Source organism: Pocillopora damicornis, chromosome 10 (assembly GCF_964200805.1).
Source record: "Pocillopora damicornis chromosome 10, jaPocDami1.2, whole genome shotgun sequence".
NCBI lineage: Eukaryota > Metazoa > Cnidaria > Anthozoa > Scleractinia > Pocilloporidae > Pocillopora > Pocillopora damicornis.
In genome coordinates, this window is record NC_142679.1 from 278,025 (window position 1) to 302,500 (window position 24,476).

Consider the following 24,476-nt stretch of genomic DNA (forward strand, 5'->3'; position numbering starts at 1 on the left):
AACCTAATTACAAGTTATCCGATCTGTTTCATTTAAGGTTGGCATTCTTGCGTTCTTCGGAAAACATGTCAATCTCGTTGCCAGACCCGCCATCATTTTGGTTAGAAGTACGGATTAGTAGAACACTCGTTCAGCAGGTCCTGAAGGACAAAAATGAAAGAGGCTTTGGCCAAGGACTTGCGATACGTGGTACTCACCAAATATATCACTTCTCTGTGAGAGACTTTCAGCCACCGTGGTCGAAACGCAAGCAATTCCAATACGATGGTTGTTAGTATTGGCCCAGTACACTGTAGTCTTCTGGCTACAATAGGCTTCAATTCGGCCTGCCTCACGCAGTCTGAATGACGCCAATACTCTATATTGAAGGAGGTGGGTTGTGCGACGCTAGCCATAAATATGTAAAATGCTAGTTTTTTTTTTTTATTATAAACAGTCTACGATAACACTCACTACAAACCACATCCCATATCAAATAAACAGATTTCATAGCTCGTAATAACTATTGAATGGTGCGATTCCAATGCTAAAATGGGCCAAATCGAAGTGCTTAGAGCAGTGATAGCGAAATAGCAGGTACTTACAATTCAACTAGTTATTGCGTTTTTGAATAAAACAAACTTGTCGCAAGGCGCAATTTAGCTACAGTGAGTCTATTCAATACTGCAATTTGCAGGTTGTAGTTGGTTGTTAGTTCGCGATAAGAGTCTATTTTGATGCTCATGGCAACACACAGAACTCCTCCTTGGATCTGGAAACAAATGTAACACGCAGTGTAAACTGGAATACGAAATTTTCATCAAGCAGTTTCTGCCTCTGTCTCCATAGCTTCAGATACGGGCTCGGTAGACTCGTCTTCATGGAACATGAATTCTGTTTGGTATTCTTTAAGAAACTGGGTCGAGCGAGCCTCGTCCAGAAACAGCGAATATACCCGTTTAATATCATCCACATTCACTTCCGTTCCCTTGGAGAAAATTGAAAAAGACGGTAAGTATACGTATGTCACTCTTAATACCAGCATTGCTCTGGGAAAAGGTTAGCTTAAGCTCTTGTATTTAACGATGTTTCGTTCCAGAGCAATCTTCTGTATCTTGTGACATAAACTAAATGTATAATGAATATCTTTACAACTCTTATTAAAGGTGACCCGCCATGGTATTGGCACATAACTCCACATCACACTGTACCTTTCGTTTCCGGCAAACTAGACTGGAAGCAGTGATTAGCTGAATAGAGTATCTAAGTGAAGTCTCTTGAGCAATTTTTGTAAGCAAAAATATAGCATCTTCGGACATCTCAACGTCTTCCTCCTCACATCTGTAACACAACAAATTGAATCAACACTACAAGTAAAACATTTTTGCGTCCCACTTGATGGCCAATATTATAAGTTCTAATTGACTAATTTCCGCTTTCAATCTTTGCCAAAAATTGCACAAATGGAGTCGCCCTCGGAACAAGTCGATCCTTACGTGACGTCATGATCCACAAGTGTGGGGTTTGAGATTTACCATATTCAGTCACACATTCTGATTAAACAGAATCACTATTTATCCTACAAACAAAGACTTGATGATACCGAAACTAATAATTTTGAACGTAGGTAAGAAAAGAGTTAACGTTTCTTGCCCACTGTACCTTATGGTAAGAATTTGTCTTAGATCTTTCTCTTGGTAAGGTGATGTAGAGATAATCAACAATCGATCTAGCAGGTCCAGAGGTATTCCATGAGGACTCTTGTAATTGGTACCACGGATTCTGCAAGAAAAAAGAACGTCGCACATCACTTTCAAGAAGCACATTTAAGTTGAATGTCACTTTCATTATATTTGATTAAAGTTATTGTGAGCTGAAGATGAAATAGTAATTCAGGTGGTTACATACAGTATTACTGTATGACAGTTTTACCATGCAGACACTTTCTAGTTCAAACTTGTTCCCAGGGTTTCCTCTTCTTCCTACACACCAGAGCCTGAGGAGCACGTTGCACTAGTTCAAACGTATCTTTCCATGAAAAAATTCCCTTTCTTAAACACTTCAGTGTTTACTATGGTATGGCTGTTAGATTTGCTTGAAGCACTTTTGATGTTAGTACTACATAAACTTTTCTTACTTTGTGATTCCTCTGTTTGTAGCCATTATAAGAACTGGTGCCATGTCGTTTTCCAAAGCTCGGTTTAGAAAAGAGAAACACTCAATATCAAGCATGTGAACTTCATCAATAAACAGTACCTAGGGGAAAAAGCACCATACATTTATTTGTGTCAACAAGCTTTATGCCTAGAAAACTGGTATATCCTATGGAAATGAGTACATAAAGAACAATTACTATACCTCATTTGAGGTGATGAGATATGAATCCCTATCATAACATATCAATAACCAAACGAACAAACCAATAGAAAAATAAAGTTAATTATCTCACCCCTGGTACAATATCAGCTTTTCCCTCTTCCCTCCATTCTGCAACTTTAGCATTGATTTGTTCCCGCACTTCTCCCTTGATTTCACCAGTGTCACCTTAACATAGTAAAATAAGTGCTTTAATACGTTTTTGGTAATTCATAAACACTGGTAGACAGAGTTGCAGGTGTGACCACATGTGTCACAGGCACACTCATAGACATCACCCGAGGAAAGTTGTTCACCACTGGACTAATTTTGAGTTACATTCTGCACTGCATGCTGATGATTAAAAAACATCAAATTTTTTTTTATCACAGACTGTTTGTAGGTATGATCAGCATGCCATTCATCCAGATGTACCTGAGAAGAGTGCCAGGAATCCCTGTGTTCTGCTGTTGATGACATCAATTTCATGGAGAGTGACTGTATGAACAACCTCTTTTCTTTTCTGTATCTCTCCTTCAGGACACTGGACAAACTTGGTCTAAGATAAAAAAAAAATTGTCTAACTTTACTGTGTGTACTTGTTCATGAGTTGCTCAGTTATTGTGTGAGATTTTAGATGCTGTTATTGCTCCTGGGAGGTTTATCTTGACAGAAGAGTCTGTAAATAAGACTGACCTCTGGAACTACCACAGCTCATGATAAAGTGATTAGGATGTATGCTACTCCTCCTGGACTGGACATTAGTAAAGAGTCCACCACAGGTTACCTAGAGTATTCCATCACTTTTCCCAAGCAGCTGGGTGGAAACTATTTTAAAAGGTTTACTCTCCTTGATGGATAGAAGCTCTGTGTGAGGTACATGTACATAATTTTCCCAGGAACAATGAAGAACAAAGAATAAAATCACATACCTGTGGCCCCATGGCATCATAATCTCTAGCTCTGTTAAATGAGCGTCCAAGTTTGGAGACTTTTCCTGTTGCTTTGTCAATTGTTATGATGTCCCTAAAACACAAATAATTGAGGAAAATGCAAGTTAAGATCATGTAGAGCATGTGCTTTAGAGCTCTGATGGGAATTTGTGACTGAATTACATTCAGAATGTATGTTCAATATTGACCACAGTTGACTGCAAGTACAAATATGTATAATTATTAAAATTCTTACCCTGCCTGCACTTTTTCTTTTGTCAGGGATTCTATCATCTTTGTTCCAAGATCATAAACAGTTTCCATCTCTGTTGTTTTTAAAGTCAGTTTGCCAACTTTTGCTCCCTAGAAGGATAACAATATATAAAATCAGACATTAATAAAAATAAAAATTAATCATTTTGGGCTGATTTCAAATGTAATAAAAATAGGGTCTACAAACTTGCAGGTAAAGTTACAATTATAGGGGTTTCATACCAATTTTACCATGTTTATAGATTTAATTAAAAAACTCCAACACATCAAACAGAGCTGCTTTTAATAACTATTTTAAAATCATTAAAAAAATTGGGGAGTATCAATCCATAAAATAATTGATACTTAGAAAAAATAACAACTAAAAGTTGAAGAAAAAATTCACCAACTTACTGTTCCACTAGCAGGCCTGTCAATTTGTATTTCTACAACTTCACCTTCTATGATTTCAGTTTCCTCTCTGACATAAGACAAATCATTAAATGCAAATTTCAGTCAATAAAGCAACTATTGTGAAAGCTTAAAACATGGTGTAACAAATAATTCTTGTACTCATATCTCAAATCTCAAGAAGGAACTTTAACAAAAAAACCTAACCAGGGATACCAGAATACTTCCCTAAAAGAAATATTAATAAATAAATGAGGAAAAAAACTATGATCTATATGATCTACTGGAAAAATATGATCTACTGGGAAAATTTCAAGGAAGGTTTCAATTAACTCACTTTATTCTTACTCCAATAGACCTTCTGAAAGCCTGTGTAAGGGCCTCTGTCTTTCCCATTTCCAATGAATAGATTTCACTTCCAGCTATAGCTGTAAAGGGAGTGTCAGGGCCAAGAGACTGTGCCATTCCTATGAAGAAAAATGACTAATTATAAAGATTCATAAGTCACAAACACTAAGAATTTAAAGTAAGTTACCTTATGAGAAAAACAAACCCTCTCAAAAAATGTCTGACACATTTCAGTGACATCTAAACTACAAAGTTAACTTAACATCAGCATGTAGTAATAAAAGATGCTGCAGACCTTTGTATGCAACACATGATTCACATTTACACATTTGTTAATCACTTTGAGTGTAAACAGATGACACTGTTTTTTTTAGATCATTGCCTTGCGATTGGAACTACACCATTTGATATAAAAAAAAAAATCAAAATTCACTATGCACATTACCCATAGCAATAGCTGTTTTTCCAGTGCCAGGCTGTCCAGCAATCAGAACAGCTCTTCCTGCAATCTTCCCCTCCTAAAATAAGGATTAGAAGTTAATTTGCTTAAGTCAATATCCTTGTTTGAAATTATGTGAATAGAAAAGGCACAGTGACCTAGTAACTTGTAAATATGGGTCTATCTTTCAGATTCTCCTCTCTTCCACTGGTACAAGATTTCTGTTCCCTACTCCCACATTCATTCAGATTGGAAATAATGAACTAGAGATCTTTAATTTTCTTCTGCACTGTTTTTTAAATTCATTTAGAATCCCTAAGACACAAATAAGACTTAAACACAGCGACACTTGATGACTTTGATGTCATTTAACTCTTTTTAAAAACCTAGAGAAATCATGTGAAAGTAGCCCAGGACTGAAAGACAAAGAGTGAAATTAAGAATGTCTTATATCTGTACCTCTTGTAGAGGTAAAAGTAATAATTTGACCGTAATAACAAATGTTCAAAAATAGTGTCTTTACCACAGCCAATTACCTTGATCATTTCCAAAATAACACCAGCGGCTCTTCTGGCAGCAACCTGACCAACCATTCCTTGTGAAACCTATGAATCAAGGAGCAAGATTGCTCAGGATTTACAAGTACACATATACAATGATAACATGGGAAAAATAATTTCCCCTTTTGTCTCTTATTGCTCAATCTGTGTTAATGGGTTGTATGCCTTTCTTACTCGTTTCAAGTTTCTATCAGAAATTTCAAGTGTAGCTTTGGATCCTTCAACTCCAAAAAATCTGATGTGCAATTCTCTCAACCAGATGCTGCAAATTTCCTTATATGTTAGTTAGAAGAAGTTCGTTGGTTAATTGGGGAGAATTGGCACAATAATATATTGTGATTTTAACCAAGCAGAGAAAAGAGTGTGTCCAGCTTAGCTGTCCACGAACCTTAAGCAAAAATTGGAGACTTAATAGTATAAAGATTGATGTTTAAATTACATTTGTACCTGTCTTGCTTCTAATGCATCATCTAAGCCAAGACCACGAATGTGGGAATGAGCTCCTAAATTAAACAAACAAACAAACAAACAACAAAAGAAATCAAGCACCTTATTGTTAGTTTGTTTAGAAGGAGCCCAGGAGACAAAACCCAGACTGAAAAGTACCAGAAAATATTTGTGCATCCCTGTAATAGCCAAAGGCTCAAGCATAGTCATCACCACAAATGGAACGAGAGTGGTAGAGCATATTGGCAATACTGCCTGTTTGTTTCAGATACTTGTCCCTTAGAGCTCTCCAGGTTACTACAATTTAATCAGCAAACAAGTCACCTCACAGTTGAGATTTTCTGACATAACATTTCACAGCACACACAGCCTTATCAAAAGGTGGAATGATTTTAGTTACTTTACCTCTAAACCATGATGGTTGAACAGTTATTTTATCATATGCTAAAACAATTAATTAATGACCAGAGAGTATGGGTGTATCTCATGCAATCTATGTATTTTTTCATTACATTACATCACGACTAACCTATTCTTTCAATCCTAGTGATATCTCTCACTTCTTGAACTTTTTGTGCTGCTGCCTGCAAGGCGGTAGCAACAAAGGCACAATCAAACTCATAACGTAGAAATGACAACAATCAAAAGGCACATGTACATGTACATACTTAGCTGCGGGATACACTATTATTACAGTGTTCATCTCTGCCCCCGACAAAAAAATTACCGGACAACTTAAGTAACAGCTTTATTATTTACAGTATATGTATATATAAATTTTAAGAAAAATCTTTGATAAGGCAACGAAAACTGAAACTAAAACAGGCAAAGATCTGATCGTCATCACAATGGACACTGACAAACTCAGTGCTTACATAGTGACGCTAGAAGGTTTCTAGCTCTCTGAAGTAAAGAGGATTATCATTAATAAGATTTAAAGAACATTTGGTTTAAATAAATGACGAAACTGTTATTTTTCATGGAAAAGGACGCTGTTTTCAAGTTAGAGAAAGATATTTCTTCGCTGCACATGGTAACTTACCGCCGCCATTTTGAACGCTTGCAGATGTCGTCTAGTACCCAGTTTACTTGACTCAAAATCCAGTCGGAAATTTTTCGACTGGCCGATAGCTTTCGGAGTTTTTTTTGTGCTTTAAAAGAACCATCAATTACACGTGATTTTATTGATTTTTTTTTTTTACAAATTTTCATGTGTTTAATATAGAAAGGATAATTTTTCGAGATTTACTTCTGTACTTATTCCTTTTTTCTGAGTTGAAAATGTTCGGATCATCTTCGGATGATATTCGCGAGAAAACCTCGACTTTTTCCGATCTTCAAATGTGAGTGTCTTAGCCTAAGTAAGAAGCGAATCTTTTGTTATTTTCAAAAAGGATGACAACTCTAAACTTTGATGAAGATGAAGTAAACTTGGATAACAATGTAGCGGTAAGTTATTGTGGAAAAGGTCTCAAATGACAAAAATACCTCCACTTTCCAATGTAGCATGAATACACGGACATACACTGGCCACCAATATGGCTCCTATATCGTTCACGAATATAATGGAATGCCTCAGCCAACATATGACGAACAAGTTGTGTCATTGGCGAGCTCAGGGTGAAATTGGAAACAAACTGTGCTTAGATTTTCTTGACCTTTTTCACTGTTCATTCCAAAAACATATTGTATTGAACAGGATCCCTACGTTTGATATTGATTAACTTCGTTACCATGCACCTTTTCCCGGTATGTTTCTGGCTCTGGAGGGATTTTAACTTGGGGAATCATAGTAAAGGTTCAGATTTTAGAACAGAAATATTAAAAAAATGGGCGCACTAAATGTATTTTGAAAGGGCAATGTAGGCATCGATGTATTTCCCAACACTGTGTCAAAACTGACTGCAAGGACATTCCATTTTTTATGTGTGACACATTGCAATTTTTTTTGGTTATTTTTTCTACAAGAATAATCCAGGTGGGCAACAACCAATCAAGGAGCCCTCTTTGAAATATTATCCTTTTCCCTTGCTTAGTGTATCTTCGCTCATACGAGATCACAATATATTTTTGGTTGGGGTCTTTTCAGTCTGCTTTTTGCCGTAAAATTGCCTGAAAGTATGTTTTTGGGGCGACTAACAAATTTCTTTTGGTAAAGAATCAATAATTTTGATTTCTTTCTGTTAGAGGAATAGCTGTAAGCATAATCTCTTTCCCAACTGTTATTTGATCTTGTCACACAATGGTGCTCTCTCAAATGAGGAATAGAAGGTGTTGTGTGATGAGACCAAACAACGGCTGCGAGGGAGACTGCCGTAAGCATGGCACCAATGCATTTTACTTTTGCACAGAAGTAGTCAGAAAATAGAGACAATAGACCACAAAATATCTGTGTGAATTTTAGATAGATTGTTTTTTCTCTTTCTTTTGAAGTGAAGTAATGTGATATTTTCATTCTTTTGAAAGTTATGAAAATACCAGGAACACAAAGTGTCCCAGTTTGACCTACCCAGCTGAAAAAATAACTCTTCCATGCTATGTATGTCTATGTTTTATGCACGTCTATGTTGTATATGAACTTCCTCCCTTCCCTCTTCCCATGGAATTTAAGACTGCAACACCTCAAAGTTTCATATCAGTACCTCTGAAATTTACCTGGAAGGAGTTCATGGTTTTGCTGGTGTCCTTAAAAAAAAAAAAAACCTTTTGTTCTAATTTCTGGGTGCAGGCCGGCAATCTTGAAACGGATATGTTTTGGCAACAACCCAAACCCTACCCTACTGATAGGGTGACTCATATTATGTCTCCTTCTTCTTTTGTATATTTTAAAGCTACAAGAAGAAGCAGCCATTGTGAATGACTCTAGTGTTTATCAAGTAACACTGTCAGAACCCTCAAGTTCTGCGAGCAATGGTCAACAGTATGCTGTTATAACTGGCCTACCATCTACAGGTTGGTGCATATGGTTAGGGCTAGGGTTGAATTTACATACATTTAACAGACTGCAGAGTTCACTTATAATGTAATTTCCTTTCCTCTTAAATTACAGTGGAACGACTCCTCACTGACCTCTTGAAACAAACTCAAGAGAATTCAGGACTTCTACAGCAAGCATTGGCTGAGCTGCATGAATTGAAACAACAAGTGCAAAACCAGAAGAAATTTCCATTCACTGTCAAGACATGTGGATTCGAGGTACTGTTTTTCAGCAAGTTCAATTTCATAATGCTTCTTATACACCCCAGCTTGTATGCATTGGATCCTAATTCAAACATGATTTTGGTAGCTCATCAAGATCTAAGCAGAAAGTGTTCAATTTTTGCTATTACCATTGTCATTATTATTTTCTTCAGTTTTTAGGTCACTGTTATTGGCATCCAGCATTGCTATAATTATCATTACTATTGTCAATAGTAATATTATGGATACTATATTATTATTCTTTCATCATTATTTTTTATATTTTTGTGGTACTTTATGTGAATAATAGCTTTTAGTCAATTTACAAAGCAATGTACTCTTTGTGTTCTTCCCTATTAATTGTTTTTGGATAGAGGGAACTGGTGTTAAAAGCAAAAGAAATATTTGTTACATATGGACCATGGCTTGTCAATGGTTCTTTGGATAAATTAAAGGTAATTATGCTCGCATTGATGACAAAATTAATGAACATTATCAATTCATGTGCTTAGTTGCTAAACCTTTAACCAGGATAATTAAACAAAGAACCAGTTGGTGTGATTACAGATGGCTAGAATAGATCAAATAAGGGAACCAGCCACATTTTAGATCTTGGTCAGGTCACCATCTCCCACATAATTAATTGTGTATCCCATAACCTTGTATTGGGGAGGAATCATTTTCTTTTTCTTCTTTTTCTTCTTTGTAACAATGTTTCATGCATGTGCTTGTATGTTTTATTTACAAGGCATAGTCATTACCATAAGTTCCCTTTTTGAGATATATGTACTTGTTTCAGGAAAAAATTGAGGTCCTGTTAGGAGGAGCTGATAGAGTTGATGCCCACCATGTGGCCAGTTGTGTATCATATTGCAAAGAAAAATACACATTATGGAGAGCAGACATAAGAAAGAAGGTGAGACAATAAACTTTCTGCCATGCATTTTTAGCACATATACAGATATTCATGGTCTCACTGTTCAATGGTTGAATTCTAAATTCAAACCACCAGCCTGAATGAACTGATGTTTGCCAAACCTTTCACCTTACAGGTTCTCAACAGAAAATTAAATCATCTGAAAATAGCTGAATTCACTAATAAGTTGTATGCCCCCTTCAAGACCAAGGAGGAAGAGATGAAAAATGCTACAAAGACTGCAATGCTACTGGTATAACTTTTGGATTTTTGCTACCTGAAACGTTTTTTTTTTGTTTAAAGTTATACTGCACTGGCATTTTATCCATTGTATGATTGCCTTGACAACCAAACCTGAGCATACAACTGTAACTTGTGGTTTCTGTAATTCACTGGTTTAATCTCCTAGATTTAAGCTGCAATCCTTAAAAATGTTAACTTTATTTTTGCTCTTCATGTACTTAGCTAGTGGCCCAAAATCTTGAATTGCAGGACTGATGTTCTAAATGGTTGTTAAAAATAAAGATTCTTGCCTCTATCAACAACTTTACTGCAAAATATTAAATAAGTTGTAGTTGAAAATCAAGATTTGTTTCCTTAAATTGTTTTTCTTCACAGCGCAAGTTTGCTAGTGAGACTGGCTACTTTGACGAGACATCAAAATCAGACTTTTGGGACAAGTTTGTTGACTTTGCCAATGCATGGAACAAAAACAAAATTTCAAACAAATGGACAACGCTGAGGACTGAAGATGAATCCAAATACACAGAAACACTTGAAACATCACATTAAAAGTTATCTAAGGTTTAATAGGACTATGCCTTTTAAAATATAACCTCATACTTACACTTTGTAAACTTTGGTCCAACATTTCATTATTTTACAATGTTATATTTTAATGATGTACAAAATGAAGGAATCTTTTCAGCTTCATAGCTGACAGTTCTGATATTTACATCTCTATGTAAGAACCTCTTGATAATGTTCCTATGGGATCAGTTAAATTGAAGGCAGTGTATATTTCAAAATCATATTTCATAAATCACTAACAGCTATCCTTACAGTAAGTTAGTTGTAAGTATATAATGTAAAAGGGCAGCACTATTTTGCTGAGATAGAACTGTTATTGAATTTCTGTACAAGCAACTTGTTCAACTTGGGATATAATTTTTGAGAATAAGTGGCTTGCAAAAATTTGAGTCAAAAATGACATACCGTTTTTAAGAAGTATACCACAATCAAAATACTTTTTCAGGCTTACACATTTTATTTTAAAAAGGTTGTAATTAAGAAACAAATTTTTGGTCTAGTAATACGGCAGTTTGTCCTCAAGTGAATTCTATTTTTTATTTTATGTTGCATAAACACCTTTGCTATGTACAGGTAAGTGTTGGTCACCTTATTTCTGCGAAGTACATTACTCACTGAGATGGGTTGCCTAGAAATTTTTTTTTGTTTATTTATTTGTTATTTAATCTGCTCTACGTGTAGAAAGTAGTAAATGGAAAAGGAAAGTCATTCTAGGAAGTCAGTAATATCGCCCTTCGACACTGTAGTTGTAATCTCTGCAAATTATGTTCATGTAGCCAAGTCTCAACCCCTTTGTGTCTCTCTGTGCTTATCAAAAGAAACAGGGTGTACAAAGGTGCAACAATACTTACCCATCTCTTTTTGAATAAAATATAGATAATTATTAAATGTTAGTTGTTGTACAATGAAAACTTGATAAAATCATTCTCTTATGTAGCTTGCAAAGCAATCTTCACTGTTACTTATAGGCCAAGGACAACAAGCTTAAGCAATGAGGAATTTGCACACAGGCATGTGTAAAATGTGAGCAAAAAATTAGGTGCTGTTGCAATTTTTCTTCTCTCTTCCCCCATGATGACTGTCACTCTAAAAGGACATCAGTAATAGTAAGGCAAACTGTAGAACTTCCAAAAATTCCTCTGGATAGAATGATGAATCAAAATAGACTTTCTTTGTTCTTAAAACCTGTTCACAACTGTAATATGGGTGCTGGTATCCCTGGCATTTTGTGAATTTCACTGTCATTTTCAAATTGTGACAAGTCCCTCAGACTCGCCCACCACTTGTATAGGAAATGATCATTTATCATTTTGAACCAAGGGGTCATCAAAATGTTAGAATCTTTAGCTGCTTTCTGCAGTAGTTCTTTCAACTCACTCTCTGAAACATACCAACAGCGTTTAACTTCATTGGTATTTGGTTCTAGGGTTACATCCTTCTGCATAAAAAATACATAGTCTATTTCATGTTCTCCCCATATTTTATCTGATCCTGCTCTGTAATGAATCCTGGTGAGAAACCTGAGATCCTCCAAGGAGATCTGGTTGTCTAAGAGAAAAAAAAATGCAACAAGACTCCAGCTTTAAAAAGTGAATAAAATAAGATGGTGGGAGATGCAGTAGCTTGGTGCAGTTAGTGCAGTGAAATGTAGCCTCCCAATTCAACGGTCTTGTTTAAAGCCTTGAATGGATCATAATGTTGTAGTCTCTTTACACCCTGGGGTAAAAAGAAGTAACAGCAAATTGCTGGATGTCTTGGTTGGGGGAGGGGGGTGTTACCTGTGATAAACTAGCATATGTCCACAGGTGGGAGCAATATTTCTGTACTGATATGTTGCTTCAATGCTTTGGGAGCCAGGAAAAGCCTTACCCCAGATGAGCCACTAGGCTATCAATATGACCTTCTATACCTTCACCAAAAATTAAGAGAAAATGAAAACAAAAAATTAACTGATGATGAAACATCCATTTTTTACCTCCAGAAAAATTTCAAAACTCTGCAGTCACTGGAACTGATAACTAAACATGATCATAGTTGTACAACAGTTCTGTTACACAAGAACACTCCTAGGTTGGTGTTCTCCGTGATATTAAACAGGACAGTGACCCTCTCTTACACACTTCCCTGCCCAGCCCAAGCTCAGGAATAGAAGAATTCGGTGCTGGCCAACATACCTGGAATTCCAAGTTCGTAAGAGAGCCTCCTCTTTGCAGCTAGTTTCACTCCAAAATTATCATGTTCCACCAACTCAGAATCCTCGTACAACGGATGACTACAACATGTGTTGGTGATGCAACCAGGAAACGTAACTTTCACGTCCGATCTCTGTTGTAGCAGTAACTGTCCCTTTGTGTTAAAGAGAAAGACACTAAAGGCTCGATGAAGCATTCCGTATTGTAGGATATTTCTCTTTAGGTGACATTCTTTTTTCGTTTCAGTGCCTTTAACGCAATCATTCTCGTCTACCAAGATTAGACGTTCATTTAGAAGTTTCTCTTGCGTTTCGTCTATGTTAGACAGTTGCAATATTCTTGAAGTTGTGTGGAAATTCTTCGATCCTGAAAATCGATAATGTTTCAAAAAAATAACAGTAGCTCGTATCAATCGATTCATATTCCACACGACTAAACTTTTGTCCAAATTTGAGGGACGATTTAGTTTTCAGACGACATGTTTGTTCTTGTCGAAAGAACAACACGTGGTTACCTAGCTGATGGTGAAAATTGCTCCTAAGCGGGGCTCTGAGAGAGGCCAATTAAATTTCGTTTAAAAGTCATAAGAATACTCTCGATAGCAATATTTAAGTTCGTTATTAAGGGCGTTAAATAATTAAGCTTCTCTTACTTTAATCGTACTTTATATAAACTCAAAAATAGGCTTTCTGCTCCGTAAGAAGTTTAATGCTAACTGACACACCCCTACTAAGGTTATTCAATGTTTGATTTGTGCTCAAGATGGCGGCTGGGTTAAGTGAAGATGTCTTCCCTCCGCTAACGTTGCTGCTCAAGGTGGGAAAAGTTGCCGATAAATACTTTAAAAGAAACACTGGAACATATATTTTTGTAGGACAGCCTTTAATTTTATTCATTGACAGGAGCCTGATCGTGCAAGATCAAATTTCCCTACTACGAACAACTTAGAGGTGACACAGGTTTTCCGAAAATACAAGCCTAGTATGACCATAAGATTGGGATACCATTTAGAGAGTTGGGAAATCTTACCCTCTTCTGTGTCGGACTAGGGGAGTCAGCGAACAAGACTTTTCTCTGCGACCTCGATCGAGTCAACTTCCTTAATTAATACCTTCCACTTTCTATTGAATGTAAACCGACAGGTCGATGATTCTGTCTGTGGTTAAAATTTTTCAAGTTTCCCAGCATCCACGCTCCTGGATGGGCTTTAAACATTGGCACTTCGAGACAGTTTATGGATTCTTTTGCCCAAAAAAAAAAAATACAGAAAACTATGAGACAAAGGAAATGAGAGACTTAAAAGTTGATTATGATTAGAAAGATCCTTATATTTTCCAGATATCGTTCCCCGCTAGTACTTACTTGTTCATTCTGTTCAATGACTCATTCTAGGCTCAGTCAAAAGAATTTGTGCGCACCCTTTTCCACGAAGCTTTTAGTTACAGAAGTGATGCAGGTTAGTGTCCTTTAAAAGGTTTTTTTTGTTTGTTTTTCAGTGCACAATTTATTTTAGGTTGCTAGCGTTTCGTATTTTTTCTAAACAACACATTTATGAAGATGTCATAAGGTCCACCGATTGTCTAAAATCACGGCTTAAGTTAAGCTTTTCTGGATTAACCCTTAAATTTCAATCTTAGGACTGAACAATGATAAGTATCTCCTTGGAATTAACAATATGATGTTATCAATCAAGATGAATATGCTAACTTAAAAGAAATATTAATATATTTTTTTCTTTTTCCACTCAGTCTCAGCATCTGTTCTCAAAAATGTAGCAGCTTCCTTAGATGCAGGACTTGATGAAGCAAGATTGGTATGAGAATGAACACCTCACTCATTTGTTGGGGCACATTACTACAGGCTAAGATCATGCTGTAGTAGGAAAAGTTTAACCAGGCTTGGTTACATCCTATTGTAGAGTGCCAGACTGTCATGTGGGAGGTTGATGGTTCAAGCCCCAGACCAGACCAACACTCAGGGTCTTAAAATAACTGAGGAGGATGTGCTGCATTTGCTATGAAATCTGCAATTGGCTAGGCATTCTGATCTTCTTGGATGAGGAAAGTAAACTGTCTCCTGCATCTTCTCTGTACTGTTTAGCAAGGGATGAACCCATACACTTCTCACACAGAGTAGGGAATGTAGCTTGTAGTGTTGTAGTCTGGCCTTGTTATTGTTTATTTGGGTCCCCATATAAACCAGCTTTAAAAATGAATGGGGCCAGATTGTCTAAATATCACAAGTAAATAAATTTTAGAAATCAAATTATTTCTGATTTATTGATTCATTAATTACTTTGTAAGACAGAAACTGTTTCATTTGATTGTAATGTATTGTTTTAGTTAATGGAGAGCCTTGTGGCAGTGGTCCGTGCAGCATTGTTTGAATGCCTTACAGACCCAAAAGCAGTATATGATTTGTTTCCAGGTATGTAAACACTAAAATATTTATAACATACTTTAAATTAGGATATTTGTACTACCCTTTCATTTCTGCCCAGCAATCAAAGGTCTTTGGGTTAATTTCAAGATACTGAACATCTATGTTAAGCAAGGTACAATGGAAAATGCTGAGTCCCTAGAGAGGATTGGAACCTCAGACTTGCTGATTTTGCGTCAGTTAGCAACCTGAGATTTTACACAGCGCAACTTGGCTCAAGGGGGTTTTTTGAGTAGCCACTGATTGTGGGATTTGTTAAAAACCTTGAAACCTTACTGGTACTTATTTTGGGGATGAAAACTCAAGGATTTTACAATTGATATGCAATTGGCTACAGCTATGTCACCTCTATGAACTAAAGATACTTTTGGTAATACTTTTTTAGAGAACTTTCACAAGAATCTTAGAGAACTTATTTCCAAGATTATTGCTGAAAATATGTGAGTGTTCAACTTTTTAATACAATCTAATTAACTGTTACGTATGAGACTCTGAAACTGTTACATGAACCCCAATTATCTATGTTAGTGAACCACTGAAAAACAAGCATGAGGTGTTATTTAGGGATGAAGAAAGATGAAAAAGTGATGGTTGTGAGGAGAAAGCAAGGAAAAATTTCTCCAGTGAACTATTGAGATAGAAATATTCCTACGCATTATTGATGGGCTTTGCCGCCGAACTTTACCCTAAGTAGACAATCTTCTAGCCAGAAGGAATCCGTCAAATATTTTCAGTCATGCATTCAAGTTTTTGGCGATTTTGCTGTTTTTATTTGTCAGGCCCCTGTGGAGGACAAATGCCATTAACGAGCAAGGTAGAGTGATATTAGTAAAAACTGTTAACGCAGACCTGTTTTGTTTTGCGTTTATCCAAAATTCCGATTCGGTTATTAAAAAGTTTTATTTACTGGAGGCACATCTGACAAGATAAAAGAAGAGAACTTTTGTTTCCAAACACGAAACAGTGTAATTCCAAAACGGAGGATTTTTAAAACTTTTTCAACAACTTATATTAAAAATGAAGACTTGCCCGTCGCGGTTGCCTTCACTCGCCCGAAAATACGAAAAAAGAGGAAAAACATGACGCTTCTGCAGGCTGAACAGTAGACTACGTTTATATACAACAATCGAAATGCCGAAGTTTTCTGTGCGTGTATAAACTAAGAGAGATGATGAAGTTTTGAGCTTGTTCGTTGTGGTTATCAGTGTTTGGTCATTTTGTGTTTCAAGCTAAAAATGACGCTCTAAGTTTGGGTGGAAGGCCGTTCTCCCTCCCCCCGCCCAGAGTTTGACTGACTTACTGTGTTTTTTTTTTGTGTTTTTGACAGTTTCATTGCCAAAGCTGATTGACTTTGATTGGAGAGTGGATGTCAAAACGTCTTCGAACGTCATCAGCAGAATGTCTATGCCGACGTGTATTATGCAGTTACAGGTTTGTTTTAAGAAAACCGAGTTTACCATTCTATTCTTGGAACTATAAATTCTTGTTCAGCTTTCAAATTTCTTTGTATTATTTCAGTCTCTTGGGTCGATGCGATCGTTACAGGTATTTCTAGATAAAATCGAGTTTATTGAAAACAACAGTATTACACTGACTTGTCTTTGTCAAAATATAAAGAAGGTAAGAAAGATGTTTTTTCGTCTTGTCACGAGCTTGGGACAAATAAAAAATTCTGAGTCCCCATGAGGAATCGAACCTCAGACCTTCGGATGTGAGCTACGATGCTCTAACACTGAACCACAGAGACTCTTCGGTGAGTGAAGTCTATTACGAAGTTCATATGACACGCGTCCTGCATACTGCTAGGATCGGCAATGTCGATAGCGTCATGTTTTTTGGATAGAAATAATTTTTTCTTTGTCCCACGCTCGTGACAAGACGAAAAAACATCTTAATTCTTCACCGATCTGAAAACTTACCATCTCTACTATTTCTATAAAGAAGGTATTTATCGTACACGTTAGTATCGATTTCGCAGAAGGATGCTTCATCAACAAGTTAACAGAGAATCTTAGGAAAGTTGTTATTAATTTTGTCACGATTCCTCTGCTCTTTGTGATATGGTGTTCGGCGAGCCAACCAATAAACCGCTGCCCCTGTCAAGTTTCTTACAGCAACTGACACTTTCCATTCGTACAGGATACATCCACACTTTTGAGTGACCATTCCTGTTTTATTTGAAGGTTCAAGAAAATGCCACAGAACAGAATTCAATGCCGTCAGTGCGGCGTCTTAATGTGGAACTGACTAAGGAAAAACTTGACACCATGTTGGATGGACTTGGGAAAATACGAGATCAACTCTCCTCGGTTTCAAAATAAATTTAGATAACAATTTTATAGATAACTGAAATAGTTTTAAAATAGAGAGATTTATTTTACAACGAGCGTTTTCCTGTCTTCGGGGATGTCACGTGTCTGAATTTCTCATGGAGGCTTTGTTCTAAAGGGTTTCCTTCTGAAGTTATTTTTAAGATTACGTGTGATTTTGGAAATCGTGAGAGGATCAGTACATGGATAATCCTGCAGTACAAAGTTTTCCCATGGGGAAGAACTCATGCGATGTCTATGTAATCCCCACGATGATTTGGAGAAAAATTCGTAGTGTATGGATGATAATTCTACATAATTCCAATATATAGTGACTAAGGGATATTGTTGTTCATATATGGCATATTTCCGGCAAGCTGTTTGTTTTTATTAAACCAGATTTTGTTGCGTTCAAGTAAATATCAATACGTCTTTAGAAACCAACAGGCTCTAGAATTTCCCAGCCCAGACAGTGGCACATTACAAATAAGGAAGATGAAGGTTTAAATTCGTAGCAGCCGAGCAGAGTTTATCTATCTTCACACTAGTACTTAGAGCAAACTAAACATGTTTGTAGATGAAAATGTTAAAATGTTTCCAACTGGTATAACTGTTTGTAATGCTATCTCGCCTACATTGTGCAGAGCAATCGTTTGCGATCTTCCTTTTGATCCAACGGACATAATGTGCATGCAGTTACTATGTAGTGACTATACACTGGGTTTACATCACTCAATCGAAAAGTACTCTATCAGAATCTCCACTATTTTGAAAATGTCCAGCTCTTTCTGACCTTGGTAAATGTCACTTCTAGATAAATGTTTATCCTTTTTGTTTGCTTATATGAGTTTATGTGTTTGCTTATTTTGCTGCAATAAGATTCCTATCACAAATATATTACATCGTAAGGTTTTTCCGTTTCCTTGCGCGGATCTTCTTAACGAAGTCATTCCTTCTTCCCAGTCGTCTTTCCTTCTCATGAAAGGCTAGGTCACTTCTCTTAGACAGGCCTGGTTTCTCGGCTTCGCGCCTCTTTCGTTTTTTGAGATGGTCGATTTCTCGATCATTTTCCCAAGCCTGATACAAATACGCAAACAATGTGATGATTGTATCAACTGCCTCTGAAGAGCTCGAAGAACTTGTTGCAGATGTTGGCGTGGGGTTCAGTTCGATACTTGAAGAGCTCGTTAACGTCGATTCACAGTATGATGAAGATGAGGTTATGGTGCCGTCCGTGCTCGATACACTAAACGATGACGTTGTTTCCTCGCCCCAGCCCCAATCCCAACTACTGCTGCTGGTGCTCAGAGAAGTAGAAGCAGAGGTGGAAAGCGTGGGTGTAAACGTTTTGCTAGACGTGCTAGATGATGTTACAGTTGAACTTGTGGAAAATGTGCTCGTTTCTGTTTCTGAATGGACAGCAATGATAAAATATTTGAATCTAGGTTTATACCACAAAGACAAGCTTCATTGCTTCGCAGATCATTAATGGTTGGCTTGAATTTCTTCACATCTATATAAAAATGTGAGATTAATCAATTGTCAACGACTAAATCGTGACCTGCATACTTTACGACTGTGTAAATTAATTTAAATAAAGGAATATTGATCCAAGGATAAATGAAATAGTACTGGTTTACACAGCTATTGAAGCGTGGTAACAAAATGTCAAGGGACTAGAAGTATTGCTGCCCCTTCACAGATTATTCTCCCTTAGCAATTTCCCACGTTTCTATTAGCATTCACCTGTGTCTATTTCTACTGTTCGGTCAGAAGAGGAACCGTTAGGAAAACAGTCCATTCCTAGAACACGATACCAAAGGTTAAGCGTGCTAACCGCTTAGCCCTCGCGTCTCGGGACGCGCGTACAATCCGCCTACATCGATTCCAATCATTTATACTTGGAAAACTTAATTAATACCCTAATACGGTAGATTAGAGCAATTCTGATCCATAGCTTTGCTGGAAAAAACTTCCATAATCTTCCTATGTACCGTTCAGTTGGCATGCAAGACTATATAAATAAAACAAACGTATGTTAACCAGTAAAAAAAAATTAATATTGTCATCATAATCCTAACCGACTTAGAACTTTGCTTTTTCCTGACCTTGAAAAGTAGAGCACAGCCAAATGCTTGTTACCATTATCAACAGGACAAGCTTCATCTTTTGTTTGCCAACCCTGTATTGCTGCTATCGCTTACTGAAAGAAATAACATGATAAGGCTTTTAGTCTTGAATATAACATGAGCTATTCTATTCACATCCTACACAGGTAAGGAAACGGGAAAAATCTTCTGGAAGCTTTCGAAATAGCACGAGAGTTCCATCTTGTGCTTCTAACATGTGTAACAAATGGCTGCGGGGTAAAATTCATCGAAACCTATGTACCTTTTCGCCGGAATAGCTAAGCCGGGGTAGATATATTTTCTGTTTCGTAATAGCAAACTGGAAAAGGGGTGAGCTGAACGGGGGGCTGTTGGTGAAAGCTAAAGGCTAAGAAAACTCACTTCATCTTTCTACTTACCACGTAATTAAGAATGTTTTCCTCTAGCGAAAATTATGTTCATTTTCGGGCTGACTGAGGACGACTTAAAACCTGTAATAGATTTATGTATGATATTCTACACAGGGTTTTGTAATGGGCCAAAAGAAGTTATGACGTCACTCGGCTTTGCTACATGGCTAAGATGTCATTCCCGTTTGGATGGGTTCTCAAAATCTGTCTCACCGGCCATAAGAACTCAGGCGGTAGTTCTGTCTTATTAATTCAACTTTACAATTCCCAAACCACATGAGACTTAAACCTTCTCGTGCAATTTAAAAATTATTTATTAGTTCAACGTGTTGTAGAAAATATGGCGTGCAGACGCGGAAAGCTTCAACTTTGAAAACTCCTACTGGTCTGAGACAAACCACTCCATTATGGAGCGACCTTATTCAAGGATCTGTCTGTATACTAGCAAAAGTTTCACTGCGCAGCAGTTTGTAAGATCTAAACAATAAAGTAATTCAACTAAGGTAAATTATTTTCCCTGCACAAAATTTTAAAGAAATTTCAGAAAAACGAATCACTCACCTAGTCTGATTGATTGGTTGAAAGAAGCTTTCTTACTTTAGCCGTGAATTTGCGTTGTTTATGGCAGTTTTTATCGCAAATGTTGATCGCAAAGCACTTTCGTAATTTTTAACTGCGTATTTAAATTCAACATTTGTTAAATCAATTCGTAATTTGAATCATTGCCTGGAAACCTCAATGTGGTGGAAAATATTTGCTGGATAAATGGTGTTCAAGAAGTTCTGCTGTTGCCATTTTCAATAATATGATAGAAACAGATCAAACCGATTAACCGAAAAAAAAAAATGGAACAAAAGTTATTGAACCTCTTACTCTTTTTATGGGTGCGTGTTATAAATAAGTTTTTCTTTTTATCAATTATTGGTGTGTGTTAAAAAAATCCCACCGACGACTTTTTAAATGATCAGATGTTAATTACATCTAGTGATATGAGCGTGTCACAATTTATTTTTAGAACAATCGAGTTAATTGGTATCGGGGAAACATAAAGCAATTTTAAACGCTAATCGCAAGGGATTTGACAGTCGCGAAATTTATGACCGAATTTTTCTCATTGAATGATTCGCTTTCGCCCTGCCCGGCGACTTATATGACAATCACGCGGCAATTTCTGTTGTCCGTCATTCGAAGAGGACATGTGATAAAATAATATTTACTGATTGGTTGACCTGTCGCAAATGCAGAAAATCGCGGCTGGGCACATGCCGGATTGGCGAATGTCAGTGAATTAATTGGCAGATATTGGCGTGTAAAATTGCCAATCGCATGTTTCTTGCTTCACTATGCACAAGTTTAGTCAGACGTTTGCACCAGTTTTGCGCACTTGCGGTGCCTTAAGAACGTTCTGTCCCATTTTAATAATTATTGAAATGGTGTATGTATCATAGGTACGAAGGAGCATAAGCATTTCGATCAGTTGCCTTTTCCGAATCGCTGGCATTTTTGGTGACAGATGGGAAAAAAAAACTCTATTTTATCCTTCTTTTATACTTCAAGCTATCTTTTTTTCCTTTTGACCGTACAGCGAACACTGACTAATGACATTCCAATCATGTGGAACTGAATAATCGATAGAAACACCATTAGTTAGTCATGTTACGGTACATGAACACAAAAACAAAAGATTGGTCAGTCAGAGATCTTAAACTACGTTTATCATCTTTTCTTCCATCTTTGCAGCCTCACGACCATTCTGCTTCTCAAATGAGTCCTCTGCCGGGGAGAACGTTCCCTTTGGCAGTGAACTGAAAGGTAAGCGAGTCTTTTTCAATTTTGTTTACAATTTGCATTTGATCTCAATGCAAGTACGAACATCGCAGTTGATTGACAGAAACTTCCTGTTTTAGGTTAATTTCGAAATCTGAAGGACAATAGAAGCTTCTTTGGTTATGTATCTCCCTTAAGAGTTCGGCAAATCAGATCACTTTGCTCTCCTGCGCTCAAAGTGCTAAAGCATTCTTGCGTTCGTTAACTTACTGTATGCCTAGGTAAAATCAAAATATTTGGAGAAAGTTGTTGAGATCCCGTTGAGACCATGTCTCGAATGAGCAATGCAGCCGCAGATGACAATATCGAACTTATTGATGAAGACAACCTCAGCCTGCAATATCGGCTTCGTAAATGTGGAGCGACTCGTGTGTTGATCACAGCCCTAGTGATACTATTGGTCATCGGTGTCATTGCTGGTGTCATCGTCATCCTTCGATTTATGTCGAAAGGAACAAAAAAGGCGCCATTTGAAAACCCGTCCTCAGGTTTGTGCAAAAGCCATTCATGCCACTCTTACATAACTAGCCTCGTGTTAACCTCGTGCTAACCTTGTATAGTCTATGGTTCAAGCAGCTGTTGATGGGGAGGGAAAGGAGCGCGTTGAATTACGAATCTAATAAACGAGTGCAAAGTTAGAATAATAGCAAGCAAGGTAAGTGTGTGCTGAAGCCATGCACACACCTAATGGGTTGGAGTTTTGAAGTCTATAAAGGGTTTCTGACGTGGACTCGCCTTACCTACTCCATCCTCCCTACCGAGCTTTCTCCTTGTCTTGCGGTTAGAAATTTTTCAAACAAACAGAGTACAAAATTCGACCCGTTCGCATATCCCATACTCTTCCCACTTCACACTTTCCACTTGTTCAACGCACCGCACTTTCCATGCGTGCTTCATTGTTTTCACTATGCTGTCTGCATGCTATTTATTTCCTCATACGCCATTTTTCACACGCTACACTTTTCACACCTTTCATCTTCCTCACTCTTTATTGTCCACAATCTCTATTTCTCACCCTTAACACAGAGATCAAGTTCATCATCATCATCACCATCACGGTACGTTCAGTTGAACATTCATTTACAATGTGCTCTTAATCAGGACTAAAATTTGATTCACCCGAACGAACTTGTACCAAACGAGTGCACGACACAGAAAGTAATTGAGCGGTACGAGTACGCGCAGGTCTGCCCCAATTAACAATTGGTTCATACGTCAGCGTGCGTAAGAAGCTAGACTTAAGACTTAAGAAGCTAGAGTTGCTCTCGGCTACGCCTCGAGCAACTTTTACGCATCTTTCGTGCTCTCCAAACTCCCCGCGTGCTTCATATCTCGATGAACACACAGCCGACGTATGAACCAATTGTTTTATAACATTTTCAACCCGATGGAAAATTTTTTTTCTCGAGGGATTTGTTTGCTAACGTCATGACCGTGCGCAATAGGAATATGAAGCACGCTCGCGCAATTGAATTGGATTAGCCAAATTTATTAGAGCTCTATATTATAATAACAATTGATCTTCCCATGAAATGTTTCGTTTGATCGGACGTTTATATCAGGGTTATTGGGCTCCTGTGTATGTCCCATAATTAGGGACCAGCGAAAAACCGTTATCAAGCGATGTAAAATGGTCTGAACTATAGAATTCGTGAAGGGAGGTAATCTTTACAGCATCATTTTGTTTCGTCGATGTGCCTTAGTTACATTTTTGCCAGCTTCTTAACTCTTTCATGTTCAAGTCATCGATATAATTTCTCCTCGCCGATATACTTTTTTCAGCCATGAGAATCAAACAATATTCCTTAATCTATGTATCTTTTTCCTATTAACGCCCATCTGCCAGACAATGTAATAATTCTCTAAGAAGAAACATCACATTACTTACAGCCTCACCAATTTCCTGCAGGCGTCTCACCACTTCCCTGCGAGTTGGTTTTGGATACAACACAAATGAAAAAAATCAAAATGCTTACAACCCCGTGTATTTTTCTTTCTCCCTCCCGTTTCCCCAGTTCAGGCCCTTTCTTTTCTACATCTGTTGTTTCTAGCGGCTTTCTGGGTGAGTACTTCAATGACGAGTTCCAAAGACACAGCATGCTGCGCTTGTAATATTTTGATTACAACTTGACGGTACGAGGAACTGGGTGACAATATTTTGCGCCATTTTTAGTTTACCAGCGTCGCCGTTGGAATGTCTCGATAGATAAACTGAGTGCGCGTGGATTTAAAGAGGCGGATAAATTACTTTATCTTTAATCCGTTGACCACATCGCAAATGGCACCTAGGGTCGATGAATTTATTAATTAATTAAGCCGCATAGATTGCACCGTGGATCTCTTATAAAAGTCTAAAGTGTAACTCGTGGTGTTAAGGAACTTTGAACTTCTTACAATTCTTACACAGTTTGATAGCGTCACGTGCCAAACTTGAATATTTAATTCTCGAGGACAACATTGAGGGAATTTCACATATTTTTCTCGGGTCGAGCTACAAAACATTGAGCTGAAAGAAACGATTCAGTCGAGGTTTCGTCTTAGGGGTTTTGATATGTGAGGGAC

At 37.3% G+C, this 24,476-nt stretch overlaps 6 protein-coding genes across 7 annotated transcripts in view; 3 read left to right on the forward strand and 3 right to left on the reverse strand.

Moving 5' to 3' along the window:
* Positions 1-402: 402 nt before the first annotated feature.
* LOC113674977 (ruvB-like 2) lies at positions 403-6,820 on the reverse strand. The gene is made up of 15 exons (XM_027191476.2): positions 6,766-6,820; positions 6,253-6,307; positions 5,724-5,779; positions 5,253-5,321; positions 4,723-4,795; positions 4,267-4,396; positions 3,933-3,999; positions 3,523-3,629; positions 3,267-3,360; positions 2,770-2,893; positions 2,429-2,523; positions 2,117-2,235; positions 1,642-1,761; positions 1,191-1,320; positions 403-967 (listed from the first exon to the last, which is right to left on the reverse strand). The coding sequence occupies exons 1-15, from the start codon at positions 6,772-6,774 to the stop codon at positions 800-802; spliced, it is 1,416 nt and encodes a 471-aa protein (XP_027047277.1). The 5' UTR covers positions 6,775-6,820; the 3' UTR covers positions 403-799.
* Positions 6,821-6,859: 39 nt separating this feature from the next.
* Positions 6,860-11,517, forward strand: LOC113674974 (uncharacterized). The gene is made up of 7 exons (XM_027191474.2): positions 6,860-7,172; positions 8,555-8,675; positions 8,773-8,918; positions 9,278-9,358; positions 9,703-9,819; positions 9,956-10,072; positions 10,438-11,517. The coding sequence occupies exons 1-7, from the start codon at positions 7,119-7,121 to the stop codon at positions 10,609-10,611; spliced, it is 810 nt and encodes a 269-aa protein (XP_027047275.2). The 5' UTR covers positions 6,860-7,118; the 3' UTR covers positions 10,612-11,517.
* Positions 11,067-13,329, reverse strand: LOC113674976 (isopentenyl-diphosphate Delta-isomerase 1). The gene is made up of 2 exons (XM_027191475.2): positions 12,804-13,329; positions 11,067-12,177 (listed from the first exon to the last, which is right to left on the reverse strand). The coding sequence occupies exons 1-2, from the start codon at positions 13,240-13,242 to the stop codon at positions 11,819-11,821; spliced, it is 798 nt and encodes a 265-aa protein (XP_027047276.2). The 5' UTR covers positions 13,243-13,329; the 3' UTR covers positions 11,067-11,818.
* A 35-nt stretch (positions 13,330-13,364) lies between these two features.
* Positions 13,365-18,411, forward strand: LOC113674972 (COMM domain-containing protein 9). Its single transcript, XM_027191471.2, has 8 exons — positions 13,365-13,637; positions 14,214-14,277; positions 14,570-14,634; positions 15,164-15,248; positions 15,646-15,700; positions 16,040-16,074; positions 16,588-16,691; positions 17,444-18,411. Exons 1-8 carry the CDS (start codon positions 13,584-13,586, stop codon positions 17,579-17,581), a joined length of 600 nt encoding a protein of 199 aa, XP_027047272.2. The 5' UTR covers positions 13,365-13,583; the 3' UTR covers positions 17,582-18,411.
* Positions 17,413-20,939, reverse strand: LOC113674973 (uncharacterized). 2 transcript variants are annotated; one of them, XM_089184606.1, is made up of 4 exons: positions 20,649-20,791; positions 20,097-20,168; positions 19,678-19,772; positions 17,413-18,978 (listed from the first exon to the last, which is right to left on the reverse strand). In XM_089184606.1, the coding sequence occupies exons 3-4, from the start codon at positions 19,733-19,735 to the stop codon at positions 18,467-18,469; spliced, it is 570 nt and encodes a 189-aa protein (XP_089040732.1). In that variant the 5' UTR covers positions 19,736-19,772; positions 20,097-20,168; positions 20,649-20,791; the 3' UTR covers positions 17,413-18,466. The 2 variants fall into 2 exon arrangements, with proteins under 2 accessions (XP_089040732.1, XP_027047273.2); XM_027191472.2 differs by lacking the exon at positions 20,097-20,168 and having other exon boundaries at positions 20,649-20,939.
* Positions 20,940-21,791: 852 nt separating this feature from the next.
* LOC113674979 (endothelin-converting enzyme 1) overlaps positions 21,792-24,476 on the forward strand; it is an 18,190-nt gene continuing 15,505 nt past the window's right edge. Inside the window, exons 1-2 of the mRNA XM_089184615.1 lie at positions 21,792-21,899; positions 22,136-22,402. Coding sequence (XP_089040741.1) covers positions 22,183-22,402 — 220 coding nt within the window. The 5' untranslated portion in view covers positions 21,792-21,899; positions 22,136-22,182. The remainder of the gene's footprint in view (positions 21,900-22,135; positions 22,403-24,476) is intronic.